This window comes from Platichthys flesus, chromosome 8, assembly GCF_949316205.1.
Source record: "Platichthys flesus chromosome 8, fPlaFle2.1, whole genome shotgun sequence".
Lineage (NCBI taxonomy): Eukaryota > Metazoa > Chordata > Actinopteri > Pleuronectiformes > Pleuronectidae > Platichthys > Platichthys flesus.
The window spans coordinates 8,964,152-8,979,543 of NC_084952.1; the positions used below are offsets into that span (position 1 = coordinate 8,964,152).

At 42.9% G+C, this 15,392-nt stretch overlaps 2 protein-coding genes across 3 annotated transcripts; one reads left to right on the forward strand and one right to left on the reverse strand.

Moving 5' to 3' along the window:
- Positions 1 to 452: 452 nt before the first annotated feature.
- Positions 453 to 10,107, forward strand: tm9sf5 (transmembrane 9 superfamily protein member 5). 2 transcript variants are annotated; one of them, XM_062393657.1, is made up of 18 exons: positions 453 to 746; positions 1,145 to 1,212; positions 1,331 to 1,424; positions 2,076 to 2,203; positions 2,361 to 2,490; positions 2,804 to 2,931; positions 3,084 to 3,198; positions 3,332 to 3,411; positions 3,504 to 3,609; positions 4,042 to 4,092; positions 4,442 to 4,574; positions 5,045 to 5,164; positions 5,271 to 5,328; positions 5,517 to 5,676; positions 5,793 to 5,944; positions 6,022 to 6,133; positions 6,788 to 6,959; positions 9,122 to 10,107. In XM_062393657.1, exons 1-18 carry the CDS (start codon positions 609 to 611, stop codon positions 9,187 to 9,189), a joined length of 2,013 nt encoding a protein of 670 aa, XP_062249641.1. In that variant the 5' UTR covers positions 453 to 608; the 3' UTR covers positions 9,190 to 10,107. The 2 variants fall into 2 exon arrangements, with proteins under 2 accessions (XP_062249641.1, XP_062249642.1); XM_062393658.1 differs by lacking the exon at positions 4,042 to 4,092.
- A 553-nt stretch (positions 10,108 to 10,660) lies between these two features.
- Positions 10,661 to 14,078, reverse strand: gpr101 (G protein-coupled receptor 101). Its single transcript, XM_062393938.1, has one exon. The coding sequence runs from the start codon at positions 13,509 to 13,511 to the stop codon at positions 12,162 to 12,164; it is 1,350 nt and encodes a 449-aa protein (XP_062249922.1). The 5' UTR covers positions 13,512 to 14,078; the 3' UTR covers positions 10,661 to 12,161.
- Between the last annotated feature and the right edge of the window lie 1,314 nt (positions 14,079 to 15,392).

Here is a 15,392-nt window from a genome sequence, read left to right on the forward strand (position 1 = left end):
ATTTGCTCGGTTGTATGAGGTTAGTTACATGCTTCCTTTACTGTTTTGCTTCCTCATAGATGTGATATTTCGCGCAACATCCACAGTAACAAACCAGCTTTTATTTTAACAATTTTTTCTAATTTTGTATTACTGATCCAACATCGATAAGCAAACGTCACTTTTACTTCCACGACGTTAAATACGTCCCATGTGACATCCGATTTCCCAACTTTCAAACTAAAAGTCTTGCCAGTGCATGGTCGCACAGTTTGATGAGTTACTGAATAAGACTAGTGCTTATATCTATATTACGAACAAAATGTACAGTCAACGAGTTGATGCATTCATAGAACCGGGTATGCATGTGAGGAATACAGAATACTAAAGTCGTTATTTTAGTGCGTGCTTTAATTTTGAAGGATGAGATGTTTCAGTTCCGGGGCTGATGCCGTGGCTGGGTCGGAGGCGAACGTCATCAACGTTGTCAGGTCAGCGCAGCTTCTGCGTCCCGAGCACAAACAGCCTGTTAGCCGAGAATAGCGAGCAGCAGCCCGCCTCCCCCGAGACGAAGGAAGCCTCTCTGCTCCCACCACCGCAACCAGAGCGTCGAAGAACCGCCGGCAAACATGGAGATGCGGATACACGGAGGTTTGGCGCTGGTTTATTTGCTGGTCTCGCAGTTCTCTTCGTGCTCGGCGTTCTATCTTCCGGGTTTGGCCCCAGTGAGTTTCTGTGATAAGGACAACGGTGGCGAAGATTGCCAGGTAAGGTCCCCTCAGAGACGCCATAACAGTCACTATCTGACGTGGTGGAGTTTTTTTTTTGTATTAGTGCTAACAGTTGAATGTGCGTCTTCGTATAGAATGCACTTCCTGGATCTTGCTAGCAAACCAGTGCTCCCCGTAGGCCCCGGCTATTACCGGGAACACTAGCATGAGTGTTCCCATGCATCGTAGGGTCGCTTAGATCTCTCTTTGCTGAGGCAGTAAATGAGGTTTCTGTTTCGTGTGTGTGGCCGGTGGCGTGTACCTTTCTAGTATTAACCTGTCACCACACTAGTACAGATTTCAACAGAGTTAGCTTTTAGCCGTTTAACTCGTAGCTCAGGGTTCATCCCACCCAGTTGCTGAACATGAAAGACAAACTCTTTGCTTCTTTGCAGACATTGATTCAGCTGTTTGTCAATCGCCTGGACTCAGTGGAGTCGGTCCTGCCTTACGAGTATGATGTGTAAGTATTATCTGGATTCTGCTTGATGCTATTTGTGCCATTGCTGGTCACACGAACATATTTCCCATCTCGTTGTCATCTTCTCATTCTCTGCAACAATCTATGAATTTAATTAAAGGTTCGACTTTTGCAAAGATGCAAAGGAGAAGAGGCCTTCGGAGAACCTTGGACAGGTGCTGTTTGGAGAACGAATCGAGTCATCACCCTACAAGGTGTGTTACCACACAATCCAAGGGTCTGGTCAGAGCTGGTTTCAACATTTGCCCTGAGAGATCTGATCACAAGGGAACAGCTCTGCCTAACCATTTTTATTTATTTTAAAAATATAGGTAGAGGTGTTAATCGTTGGGTGACATGATACATTACAAGACACGATACATGGCCCACATAATACATCATTCATCATGAGATCTGTCTAACTGAAGAAGAATCTCCCCAAAGGTGTCAAGTGTTGGATTTGTTCACTGCAATGTCGGTATCACTGAGTTTGACACTGAGACTGTAAAGTTATAAGTGAATAAAGCCGCATCTCAGAGCCTTTTCAATCTGAAACACACAAACACTGTCAATTGTCAATATTCAGATGTGCCATCATTCAAAGGTGGAATGAACATACACATGCAAATGTCCAGAAAGCAGAACAGTTCTTTAGCAGAACTTTTTCAGTCTTCAAAAGAAATATACAGATATATAGAAAATACACATACACAATTAAAATCTGGATATTTGGCGCCAGCATATAGATCATCATATTTTAGGAGTCAGGACGACTGTATATCCATATTTTGTTCCCATCCCTAATCCCAAGCCTATTTTTTGCATGTCTTCTCTTGATGCAATAAGACTCTGATCTTCTTTTCCAGTTCAACTTCAATGAAGAGGTTAAATGCAAAGCAGTGTGCACAAAGAAATACAGCAAAGCCTCCCAGGAGGATGCTACCAAACTGGATTTTCTCAAGATGGGAATGCAGTTGAACTACCAGCACCACTGGTTAGTAAATCATTCACAGCACTGTACTACAATGAAATACTTGGGATTGCAGCAATCCTAGTATAAAAGTTTTGTCAGTGATATGGATGGCCGCAGGAAAGAAAAGCTGTCGTCAAACAAAAAGAGGCTTGCTGAGATTAACCAATTATTCCTTCAGGATCATCGACAACATGCCGGTGACTTGGTGCTATGATGTGGAAGACGGTCAGAAGTACTGCAACCCAGGGTTCCCCATTGGCTGCCTTGTCACGTCAGAGGGAAAACCCAAAGATGCTTGTGTCATTAATGTGAGTCCTGATTTTGTCTTTGTCTTTGATTTAAGTGTTTGTGCTTCCCTTTATATGTTAAGTTCTCCCCGTAGTGGTCACTTGCAATTGAAGTGGTACTCATTCTGATATACTGAGTTTCGTGAGATCTTCATATTTGTCACGAGTGTCCAAGGATGATGAAGTAATTTCACTTCTCTCTATCTAGTTTAAATAATCATAAGGTTGGAAATCTTTTTTTTAATTGCGCTAATTGAACAATTTCAATATAGAAGAAACAACAACTCGCATACGATTGTTTTACAAATCTGAGTACCATACATTTTTTTTTCAGTCTGATTTCCACAAGAAGAACACATTTTATGTCTTCAACCATGTGGACATAAAGCTCAAGTACCACAGTGGAGAAGCCGAGGGATGGAGAGGCGCCCGGCTTGTCGCTGCCACTCTGGAGCCAAAGAGGTAAATATTGTTTGGCAATAGATACAATGGATTTGCTTTACGTCTAATCTTCCCCAACACGCGGCAGGTGGATGATAACCCACAATTTTAACGTAATACCAGCCTCATTAATAATGTGACCGGAACGATTTTGTGTGTTTTATCTGCAACAGCATCAAACAAGCAGATGAGGCAAACCCAAGCTGTGAAGGAACCACCCCGATGGAGGTTCCTATGGATTTAACTGAGGATGTCTCTATAGTTTACACCTACTCAGTCTCATTTGAGGTCAGCCTCCAAACCACATAATACTTTTATAACAAAACTAATTACATGTAACTAATACAAAACTATTTCTACAAAATAGAGAGAATGTAACAACAAATCAGTGCTTTAATCAATACATTTATTTCATTTACAGAAAGACAATTCAATCAAGTGGGCTTCTAGGTGGGACTACATCCTGGTCTCCATGCCTCATACCAACATCCAGTGGTTTAGGTATGATGGATTTTTTCACACAGTACACCAGTGAAACACTCTTGTCAGCTGATGCTATGATACTATAATATGTCCTGTTTGTTTTTCTCCAGCATCATGAATTCCCTCGTCATTGTCCTCTTCCTGTCTGGCATGGTGGCCATGATCATGCTGAGAACCCTGCACAAGGACATTGCCAGATACAACCAGGTGGACCAGGTAAAGGTCCCTCTCAGTTGGAGCTGATCCGAATGTGTAGATGATGTGTTAACATACAAGTGTAGACTTCTTGTAGTTTCATTTGTCTTACAAGAAACCAAACAAATTTGTAGGACACCATTTTGTCCCCATGCAAATATGGTAGTCTAAAGAGCTTGTATCATTATAAACACGGAAGTCCTAAACAAACAACTCTACTGGTACTTTGAATTGTAGCCCTGCTTGTAGTTTATTTGGCACACTGTCCCAATTTATTTATGGCATTTTAGATAAAACTCTCATATTTTAAGTGCTTATTTTATTTTACATGGCAGTAACTCAGTGTTGACTGGCCATTGCTATCAGAGATAAATGGTTATTGGTTAACTTCTGCAGTATTTAATACCACCTCGCACACACCTAGAATTATATATATTCTGTCACATTTCGCAGGGAGACTTGATAAAGGTTCCAACGACCAAGGAAAAAAACCCTCTACTCTATGTAAGCTTATGGAAAAACTGTTTAAAACAAAACTCTTTTTTTTGTGTTAACGGAATCGGGTGTTTGGGTGTGTGATTGCAGTAAATCTGCACATTAGGACAAAATTCAAAATGTGGTGTGGAAACAGGAAAGTTTGATGAAAAAAAAGGTCTGATACTCTCGAGACGAGAACGAGGAGTTTTCACACCAGATTTTCAAGCTTTTGGTGAACTTCTCTCAACCTCGTTTTACTTTGCTCACAGGTGGTGGTTGGTTAACCTTTTACTTTTGTCATTTGCAAGCGTAAAGTATTTAGCTCTTTGACCTTGATTCTAACTTTGCCTCTCTGGCTGACTGGCTCCCTTCTCAGGAGGATGCACAGGAGGAGTCCGGGTGGAAGCAGGTGCACGGGGATGTGTTCCGTCCCCCCAGGAAAGGCATGTTGCTGTCTGTGTTCCTTGGGCAGGGAACCCAGATCTTTATCATGACCTTCATCACACTCTGTAAGTTCTGTTTAACAGTCATTATTATGAACTGCTGTCATTAGTTTCACCTCATATACTATATATTGAATTGGAAACTACGTTACTTTTCTGTGCACTCGTGCAGAACAGCAAACAATATACAGAAGTTTGGAAATTGTCCCATTCAATTTTCCATTAAGAGGCTGCTGTGCCGTCCTAAACCAAAATACAGATTTTAAATGTTCTGTATGTCAGTGTGTTGTGTGTATTGAGTATACAAACAAAATTCCTGTGGAAACCTTAATAAAACTGACATGTCAAACAACAAGATTACGCAAATTAAAGCTCAGCTAAGCTTCTAAATCCAAACTTATCAATTTCCAATAAAAATATTTAATGTGGTTGAGAGTCTGAAATACATTATCCTCCATGTAAAGGTATTTTAAGGACTTGACTCGGGTAACCTTAACGTTTGTAAAGGAGAACTGTCACTTGTTTGTCCACTTTAGTCCTGGCCTGTCTGGGTTTCCTGTCACCAGCCAACAGAGGGGCTCTCATGACGTGCAGTGTCGTCCTCTGGGTTCTGCTGGGAACCCCTGCTGGCTATGTGTCTGCGCGCCTTTACAAAAGTAAGAATCCAGCGAAACCGGTTACAGATTCGTTAGTTCCAGTCTAATCAAGTAACACAGACAATGTCTTATCATGACGCTCACGTCCATCTGTTTTTATTCTCAGCTTTCGGAGGTGAAAAGTGGAAGACAAACGTCTTGCTGACAGCACTCTTGTGCCCAGGGTATGTTCGCTTGCTCAGCTTATGTTCTTTTGTCCATTGTTTTCTGGATCATATCAGTCCTCGAGTGCTGGAATGAGACACACTGCCCTACATAAGCCCTGTCATGCCTTGGACACTGCAAATATCACTCTCGCATGTATTAACTTTCTTTTTTGTCATTGTCCTTTTATCATCCTCTCTGCTGCTAGCATTGTGTTTGCAGACTTCTTCCTGATGAACCTGATCCTTTGGTGGGAGGGTTCCTCAGCAGCAATCCCCTTTGGTACTCTGGTGGCAATTTTGGCCCTGTGGTTTGGAATCTCTGTGCCCCTCACCTTTGTTGGTGCCTACTTTGGATTCAAGAAAACTGTGAGTTTGGCCTCCTGGTTTATTAATCGCTCCTGCTTGGACTGACTGTGTGTAGATGAAACGTGTACACATGCTTGAATTATATTTATTCAATCTCTCTTTTCGCACCTGTCCAGGCAATTGAGCAACCAGTGCGAACAAACCAGATCCCCCGTCAAATTCCTGAGCAGTCTTTCTTTACTAAACCAATTCCGGGAATAGTAATGGGCGGGATCCTGCCCTTTGGCTGCATCTTCATCCAGCTCTTCTTCATCCTCAACAGCATTTGGTAAGAAGACAGGAATCCGTTTTTTTCAGGACTGTCGGGAAGTCTTGTGTAGCTTAAAGTGGTTGTTTGTGTTTTAGGTCTCATCAGATGTACTACATGTTTGGGTTCCTGTTCCTGGTTTTCATTATTCTGCTCATCACCTGCTCCGAGGCCACAATTCTTCTCTGCTACTTCCATCTATGTGCCGAGGTATGTAACTATACAGAGAATGTTTTTTTTTTTTATCGAGCGTTTTTAGAAAAAGGAATTATATTAATATGAGTTATTAACACATTGTTACAAATCTAGTGAAACAGATGTCAGAGCACCATTTGTTTCAGTATATTTAGCTAGTTGCAGTAAAAGATGAAGCTATGGGGCTACAGCCGTAGTGCTGAACGTGCTTTATGCCCCCACACAAGACTTAGTATAGTAGCTCACAGCTTAACATGGAGAGTCGTGACAAAAACATGCCTTTTGTTGCTGAGGACTCGGCGCCACCGCCTAAGCCTGAGTATTTAACTGAAGACGACGACCATGATCAAATCCTTTGATTTGGAGTGAGGCCATATCTTTTTTTTAGCCTAGATCTGAAGCCTGCAGTGCATTCTCTCCAGACTCAAAATTAGTTACAGCCCCTGAGTGCAGGATGAGTCATCAAACATTTTACAAGGACAAAATAAAGAGATTTAAAATACTATGATGTTGGTTCTTTGTTCATGTTTCTCCTGTTCTTTGCTAAATATATGTCCGTTTATACAGGGACACGGATATGAAATGGAAAACTCATCTGGTCCAGATTTAAAATTGGAACATCCTCATATGCTCGATCCTAACCTGTCCTATTTTGCCATGTGTTTCCAGGACTACCACTGGTGGTGGCGCTCCTTCCTGACCAGTGGCTTCACAGCAGTCTATCTGTTCATCTATGCTGTGCATTACTTCTTCTCAAAGCTACAAATCGTAGGGGCGGCCAGCACCTTCCTCTACTTTGGATACACTATGATTATGGTCCTCATCTTCTTCCTCTTCACAGGTGAGGCCTTGGGTTCAGTGACTTGTCAGCTTTGCTTGTGTTGACACTATGCAATGACACCTGGATATCATGTTGTGATCGGTTGCTTCTACTTGTGGGCTCAGTTTTATATAAAAATTACAAATAACCCTCCACAAAGACTATATCCCTCTGACCTGTGCAGAAGCTCTGTGTCGTACTGCATAGACATTTTCTAACATGAACACCAGAGAATGTTAGGGAGATTGCGTCCGGACATTTAGCAGCTTTTTAAATCCTTAAGTCCTTATGCCATAAGAATCTTTGTCATATTTGTATAAGTGTATGCCACCTTTTTTGTCGTCCCTAAATATTAGTGTTCTTCCAGTTTCGAGTCTGTTGTGTGTTTAAAAACCTTATTGACATGCTCACTGGATCGTGAATTTTCTGGACATGTAATTTATGGAGCTGGCAGGAAAAGTTCCAGAAAATGTTCAAAGAAACAGAATTTTACGTTTTCACATTCAGCAGCTCTAGAGTTATTTTTCAAATGATCCAGACTTCAGTGCATGTGTGAAAGCACTACGTGTCAGATGCAGACAGGGCTGTGTAGTTTATATTGTTAGCTGTGTTTGTGAAGTGCACATAATGTACACTATGGAGATTCAGGATCTCCATCCTGTTCCTTTGAGAATTTGAGCAGGAGGGATTCCCCCCTATTTGAAACATTTGTTTGCTTGTCATTTAGACAAATAGAAGCCTTTGCCATCTCATTTCTAAACTGGCAGAATAAAAGCACCATGTCAGATGAAGCCAAGAGCATTTATTTGCAAAGGTCCCATTTAAACTCTCATTCTTAAGTCCTTTTGTAGTTGAATGAAAATCTCCAGGACTTTAGGAGATGAGACTAGAATGATAAAAGTCCCTGATGGTCAGATCTAGTTTTTTGCAGACTTATTTGGGTCGGTTCTTCTGTCGCCTGCTGTTTGACAAGCCAGGGCCTGGTTCTGCAGGGGGGGGGGGGGGGGGGGTCTGAACATCAAACGATACAGGAACCACAATCACTAGGGTTCATGGATAATAATAAGCCTATAAACACTCAGGATTCCTGATCATCGCTCTACAAACACATTTCCTCTGCTTGCACCTGAAATCAAGCTAAGTGACTCGGCTTGTGCAGATCTATGTACCACGTGCATTATTATCACGGAGCTACAATGAGTAGAACGTTGTTACCGTGCTCGTCTCCATGTTAAAAGATCCCGAGATTGACGCATGTTGACATGGTAACGGCACTCTCTGGTCCGACCCCGTCCGACTCTCATGCACTCCCACTCAGCCGAGATGAGGGATGTGCCGAAAGAGGATAATATACAGGACTAGATAACTGGCAAACACACGCCTGGTCTTCATGCCACCCAGAAAATATAAGGCTCACCGAGATGTCAGACGATGACACACTTTATGGTGTTATAGCGTCATTAGGCCAGATAACAGTTAGCCCGTAGTCCCCACATGTCGCTGCTACAAAGTTTGACACTATCTTAAGTCAGAGTCGTAAGTAGCAAGGGAACGAGATGTCAAAAGATTATTGCCAAGAAGTAATCCAAGGATTCAAGGAAAATACTATCACTTCCCATCCTTGGTTCCAGTTTTGATCTAAATAATCCTCTCTCACTTCCCATTTTAAGTTTTTTTTTATTTTTATTAAGTTTGTTTCTTATACCTCATTCCAACTCTAATCACAACTTCACTCGGATTGGGCTGCGTTGCCCCCATCGAGCAGTCAGATTGGACTTTAACACCCGGATGAATTGATCCAGGATTTTGACCAATCTGGCTTCTCAAAGTTGGTGGAGCTCAGGGAAACGTGCTCTCTCGCTCCCTCTGTCTTTGACAGAGTGAAGGGCTGGGGTGATTTCAAGGCGTGCAGATTGGCACTCCCTCTTGAAAGTTATTTTTAAAGTTGGGTTGGAATGTGGTTTTGGTCTGACAGCAAACCGGTTGTAAAGATTCACACTTTTATGCTCATGCTCTTAAAGTACATTCATTTTTTTTACCATGTGGACTAACATCGGCTTTGTGCTCTACTCGTATTTATTGTCGCTCATGTGGCTGGTGGATTTATGTGCTTTTTGTTATTTTTATAATTTGTAATCACATTTATCAGATCAGTCCTGTAACCTCTCTCCTTTTCTTCTCAGGTACAATTGGCTTCTTTGCCTGCTTCTGGTTTGTAAATAAGATCTACAGTGTGGTCAAGGTGGACTAGAGGACTGAGGGAAAGACTGACTCCTTGCTGTCGCAGCACTCGCCTCCTCGGTGCTGCCTGTGTGATAGAGAGGTCTCAATGGACCTGAATGAAACCATCACTTATAATAGAGAGACCTGAAGAGCAGAGCCCGTCCTCTTTTGTGCTTTAAACCTACATTGCTATTCTTTCTTTTTTTTTAAGTATATATGTGATTTTGTCTTCACTGTTGACCAGTAATATTTGGAGTGGAGCCTTAAAATCAGTGTGGGTTCCAATGATCTCGTTTCTCATAGTGAGCAGTTTGTTTTGGTGGGTTTTAACAGAAGATGAAGTGTTCGCCCTGTATTTTTGATTTTTTTCTTTTTCTTTATGTTTCTAAATGTCTAAACTTTTTTTTATTCATTACTTATATTGTATGAAATGCAAAAAACTGTGTGTACATATACTGTACAGAACGAGTGTGTGTGTGAAAAGATGCTACTTAAAGATTGTCACCATTAAGGAACTTTAATTTCTTGTTTCAGGTAAAGGGTGGGCTTTAAATCTTTAAACTATCAGCTTGTATTGTAGTTAAGAAATCATATAAAATACTGACATTGCTACGACACATGTCTATTCTCTTGTAATTGATTGCTATACTCAAGTTTGCATAGGAGCAAAGGTCACACTCGTCTAAGAAGCAAACGTGTATCATTGAAGAATATGCTGCAGTTACAGTGTGTTGCACGTCAAGAATCTCAGGAGAGATTCTCCCCCAGTGAAATCATAATGCAGTCCGTTCATTTACTGATCCAGTACAGATGCACCCTTTTAGATATTAATAAGCAGTTTGCTGAACTGTAACTATACGTAAAACCCTGCTGCCTTTTGCTTTGAGCAGCGTGGTGTCATCACCCAGGTGGTAACATTTTTACAAATAAATGCAGTCAATTCAAAGTGAAGGCCATGTTCTTTTTTGAGCCACTGGTTACATATATGATCATTTTATACACTTGTAACCAAGTCCCTTACTCTATATGTATGAGGTAATATAGGGTATGTTACCTCTAGTGACATAAAGACAAGTAGCTTTGAAGATTTATATTTCCATTTAAATGTTCCTGAAGTTGTTGGGTTGACTTTTAAAACCGATGAACTTCATCTCAAATTTGATAAAAAAATGATATGTAACATATTAACAAAATAAGAATATATACAACACTAATGAAAAGAAAGTTCAGTACAAATACAAAAAATTACTCTTAAAAACCTAAAGTGCTGTTGTAATTCCAAATTTAAAATGAACCTCACTTTATTTGATGTAGATGCTTTGCCTGGTGACTCGACCAGACCTCACTCCACAGATCCTGCTAGACTTTAGCTATCTAAAGTCTGTTTTTTGTTTGTGGGGACAACAACAACCTGACACCCTCACATTCACACCTAGGACTACTTGGTATATTGAGTTGAATACAACACTTAGACACATAATACATATAATTCACTTTTATTAAACAACAGACAACGTGTGATGTTGATTGATGAAAACCAGAAATAATGCAAAAGCACGATAGAAATCACAATGTCATTTTAAAGCACTTAAAAAACATTACTACTCTCCTATTTGATGATAAACTGTTCCACACACTGTTGTGTCACTTTTTGTCTTGCACAGAGAAACGTGTCAGACCTGCTGTACAAGCTTGATTGTCAGCTATAATACTGTTGAATGACTCCAGGCTCAAATCTATGGCAGTCCAGTCAAGTACGATAAATCAATCATGATCCTAATAATAAAACATTCATTTAAAAGTTATAAAAACTGGACCACAGAACCGGACAATCTTTTCAAATAATGCACATAATGTGGTCGTGCAACTGTGAAATCCTTTGGCGACACATCATCTACAATCAGCTCAGGGATTCGCCTTTCTATGAGATGAGTCATGGCAGCTGTTCATCCTCTCTGGCTGTGAGAGGGCAGGTTCTATCAGGAGGGATCTTTACAAATATACATGTGTTCAGAGGAACATAAGAAAACTCATATATTTATACGCCACTGGTTTATATATATATACAATGTGGCCTACGTTAAATAACTGGTCCACTGGAGTATATACCCTGTTCTCTATGCACTGCACTGATTCAACAATAACACTGTACTTCCTCAAAGAAAGGCTGACATCACAAAGGCAGAAAATACAGTCTCCGGACCGATATATATTAAAAATTCCCACATCATTTGAACTAGAATTAAAGGAAACAGAGGTTAAGTCAAACTGGTTTGTTTATCCATCCCATCAAGGAGAGCAATCCACCAACCCTTGTGTGTTTGAACAGGCACAATGCGTCACCGATCTAGTCATTTCCTCAAAAGGCGCTTTGAGACTAAGAAGAGTTACAGACACGAGGACGTAAACACGCACATGTTCCACTTGCTCAAGAACAGAGAAGGGCACCACGAAGTTTTTCCAAAAACAGATCCTGAGTTCATTTGTGTGGCAGGCGACGCTCGCTCGCCTCAACACAAGGTACACAGCACATCCTCTGACTCCAAACACAACACACACACAAAAGGATTAATGGAGACCGAGTAGCTGCGTAGATACTGCAGATCAATACTTCTGTAACCCGAATAAATAAAAAGTGATCACACATCACAAATCCAATGTGATATTTTCTAAATCACAGCAGTTCAAAAACCCTAATGGTATTAATAAGTGACTTGTAGGTTAAATACCTTAAAATACAAATGAAATGTTGTTTCTGGTTTTACTGTGTAGCTATTGTATAATAACTGCACACGTTTAAACTAATGAGACAAAACATAAAACATGTTTCTCAACATTTGACCGAGATTTATTTTACACGGTCAATTTACCCCCCCATTACATACATCTGACATCAAGTTAGAAAAGAAAAACATTGTCAAGTTGTTGTTCCTAATGCAAGTAACTTCTTAATGAATAACCCTGTTGTATGAGGACATTGCTCCAAATTCTCAAGGCCGTTCATGTGCTTTGTTTGCTGTGGACGGTGAGCTCCCTCTCCGAGCTGATGCTGGTGGAAGCCGTGTCTTTGCGGCTGTCCCTGGACTTCCTCTCAAAAGTGGGGGTGGAGGAGGTCGTGCATTCCTCCCAGGTCCGCAGAGGGAGGACCCGGGCGGCCAGGCTGGGCAGGTGAGGGTGGGGGCCCGAGCGTCCCTCTGTGGTGGTGAAGCAGCTCTCCACAGCCGAGCTCTGGCTGGGACGGCCCTGCTTGCAGAAGGACCCGCAGAGCAGGGCCAGGAACTCCTTCCTCACACTGCGGTGCATGTAACCGTAAATGTACGGGTGCAGGCAGCACTGTAAGAAAAAGAGCACGAGCGCAACAGAGGACAGCCAGGGGGGCACAGGCGCCCTGGAGCTCATAGATATTGTGTTCAGTATGCTGTAAGGCCCCATGCTGAGGATGTATGAGGCCATAATCACAAACACTACCCGAGCGGCCTTGCAGTGGTAGTGGAAGCGCCTGTGCCTGACCCGAACAGGGCATCCTCTGGCTACGTAGGGGCCTTCCGGTGAACTCGCCGGCTGGGCTTGGGGCTGCCGCTGTGGACTGCCGGGACCCTGGGAGTCCTGCGGCGCTGGCTGGGTGTAGGACTGCTTCTGTATGGGGTGCACGAGAGCGTTCTGCCTCCGAGCTGCCCTGAACACCATCCAGTAACATCCCAGCATGATGAGCACGGGCAGCCAGAAAGAGAAGGCGGACACCACGGCAGAGTAGGTCAGGCTGGAGGACCACACCACCGAGCACATGTTGTGGTGTCGGTCAAAGTCGATGGCCCCCCAGCCGTACAGAGGCGGCGTGCTCTGCAAGAAGCTGAGCACCCAGGTGCAGATGATCAGGTTGGTGCCCAGGTGAGGGGTCATGCGGGTGGGGTAGGACAGAGGGTGGATGATGGCCAGGTAGCGATCCACAGAGACCACTATGATGGTGTTGACCCCGGCGAATGCGAAAAGGTGCATGAGCACCACCAGGGCCTGGCACAGTCGCACATCCAGGGGCCACACACCTGGCACGGTGGCCGCCATGGCGAAGGGCATGACCAATATAGTCTGGAGCAGGTCGGCCAGCAGGAGGTTGAGGACGAAGCGGTTGGCCACGTGAAGGAGCTGAGGCTTCCTCTGGAACACCAGCAGCACCACCACGTTCCCGAACAAGGACACACACACAATGAATGATATGAGCACCATCTTCACCACGCAACCGGCCGTGGTGGACCACACCGGGTACTGGGCGGAATCAGGGGCGGAAGCAGGCTCCCAGGGAACCTCGGTGATATTTGTGCCCATACTCGCAGCAGTGCCAGGGAGTGACATCCAGCAGAGTCAGGTTAGACCCATCATCGTGATGGAGCAGATAGAGCAGCTCGGGTCGTGTTGCAGTAACGCTGCTCCGCTCACATCGGCTGCATCTCACCTGAAGATGGCAAAGGCGTCCATAACGTGTGGAAACGGTGCAGCAGACTCATCCAGGAGTCGCCCGTGATGCTGGGGACGATCAATGCTGCTCATCGCGATGTATCCCGAGCAGGCCTCCGTCCCTGATGCAGCCCACATCTGTCGGAGGAAAACCTGGAAGGTGGAGGCAGCCGATCAACACCGAGCTCGGGATGTCCAGACAGATGCAGATTTCTAATCCGAGCGGGATGCGTGTGAACCGGTGATCGCTGGTGATGTGATCATTTTCCTCCACCTCATCCTCGGAGCTTTTTTTTTTTTTTTCACGGCTCAGCTAACACGTAGCCTCCGCTGCGCGTCTTCGCCCAGCGGGGGTCTCTCATCCAGACGCGCGCATCCTTCCTCCCTCCGCTGCTCTTTCTCGGCAGATCAGACGTTTATTATTTCACCAGCTTTCATTCCGTCTTAGGCTCCTTGCGGCTCCTGTCTCCGAGCTGTCAGCGGGGAAATAAAACCGAGGACACCTGCACCGATGTCTCTTGTCTCCCCCTCCACCTCCTGCTTCACCAGCCCCTCTCCTGCTTTGTTGTGAACGTGCGTCTCACGAACCCACTCACACTTGGAACCGAATGTACAAAACACTATCCACATATTACATTGGGTCAATTTGACCATTTTCTTTAGTGGAAATTTAAAAGCATTCTTTCCTTAATTGGATTTTTTCATTTTTGTTATTTTTGTTTATCCCCCTCCCCCTAATTTCCATTTAGCCCAATGGGTTCTTGGTTAAGGTCACGGGTCATCTTCACATAATGGAATGGCCGGAGTTAAATAAGAATCAGAAATCAAAATCATCATCTAAAGCAAAAGGTTTGGATTCATAGTGTTTTCATGTTTCAGTCGCTTGAGCCTTTCCAATACCTTGCCCCTGTCTGAAACACATACAACACCAGGGTTTTAAACAGTAACATGCTCTAAATTCAAGGATTGAGTGTTTCAATTAAATGGTTCAATGACTTCCTCTCCGGTAGAGCTCAGGAGGGACCGTCATCTCCAGCAGTCTCCAAGTCAAGTCCCCCTAGCATTAGCATGTGTGCACCACAGGGATCCATGCTTGGTCCTCTTTTATTTACCATATACCAAATAATAATATCATCTCTCACCCAAAATGCTGACATAGGCTAAAATAACTTTTGTACCTCATTGGCTCTTCTCCCGATCTGACCAAATCTACAGTCTGCCTTTGATACACTATAGTTCTCTACATCAAATAGAAACTTGTTTTAAATTCTGAAGAAACTGGACGTAGGCTATTGGTCATTTTAGATTATCCAGCCTACTGCACCCAACCAAAATCCTTAATGGTTATGAAACTGAATAAATTGGACTAATTCTATGACCCATGTATAACAAGCAAGCTGAAATTTAAAATTTGATTTGCGAATTTAAGAAATCATATTGCTCCTCTGCTTGTTAAAGGACTTTTCATAATCATCAGTTTTATCTGCCCTTGATCAAAGTGATGTTTTACTTTGAGTTTGCATCGGGTAAGTAAGTTTCTTTGCTCCCTCTATCCAAGATATTAACTTCATCTTTCACATACCTTCTTTTACAAAAGCTGTAAATATTCCATTATTACAACTCCTGTATTCTTCATTATGAAGCTGAAAACACAGGCTGAATAGATAAACCGAAACCCATTGTGCTTCTGGTGGTTCACGGTAGCTGTTGTTCTTTTTAATCAAACCCTAAATGTAACCATGGAGTTGAATTATCTCCTATATGAGTGTTTGTATAAAT

Coding starts and splice junctions, on each gene's coding strand:
- gpr101 (XM_062393938.1), bottom strand. CDS start 13,511: ATGTCACTCCCTGGCACTGCTGCGAGTATGGGCACAAATATCACCGAG.
- tm9sf5 (XM_062393657.1), top strand. CDS start 609: ATGGAGATGCGGATACACGGAGGTTTGGCGCTGGTTTATTTGCTGGTC. Junction 1,425..2,075: donor TCGAGTCATCACCCTACAAG/GTGTGTTACCAC, acceptor CTTCTTTTCCAG/TTCAACTTCAATGAAGAGGT. Junction 5,165..5,270: donor GTCTGCGCGCCTTTACAAAA/GTAAGAATCCAG, acceptor TTTTATTCTCAG/CTTTCGGAGGTGAAAAGTGG.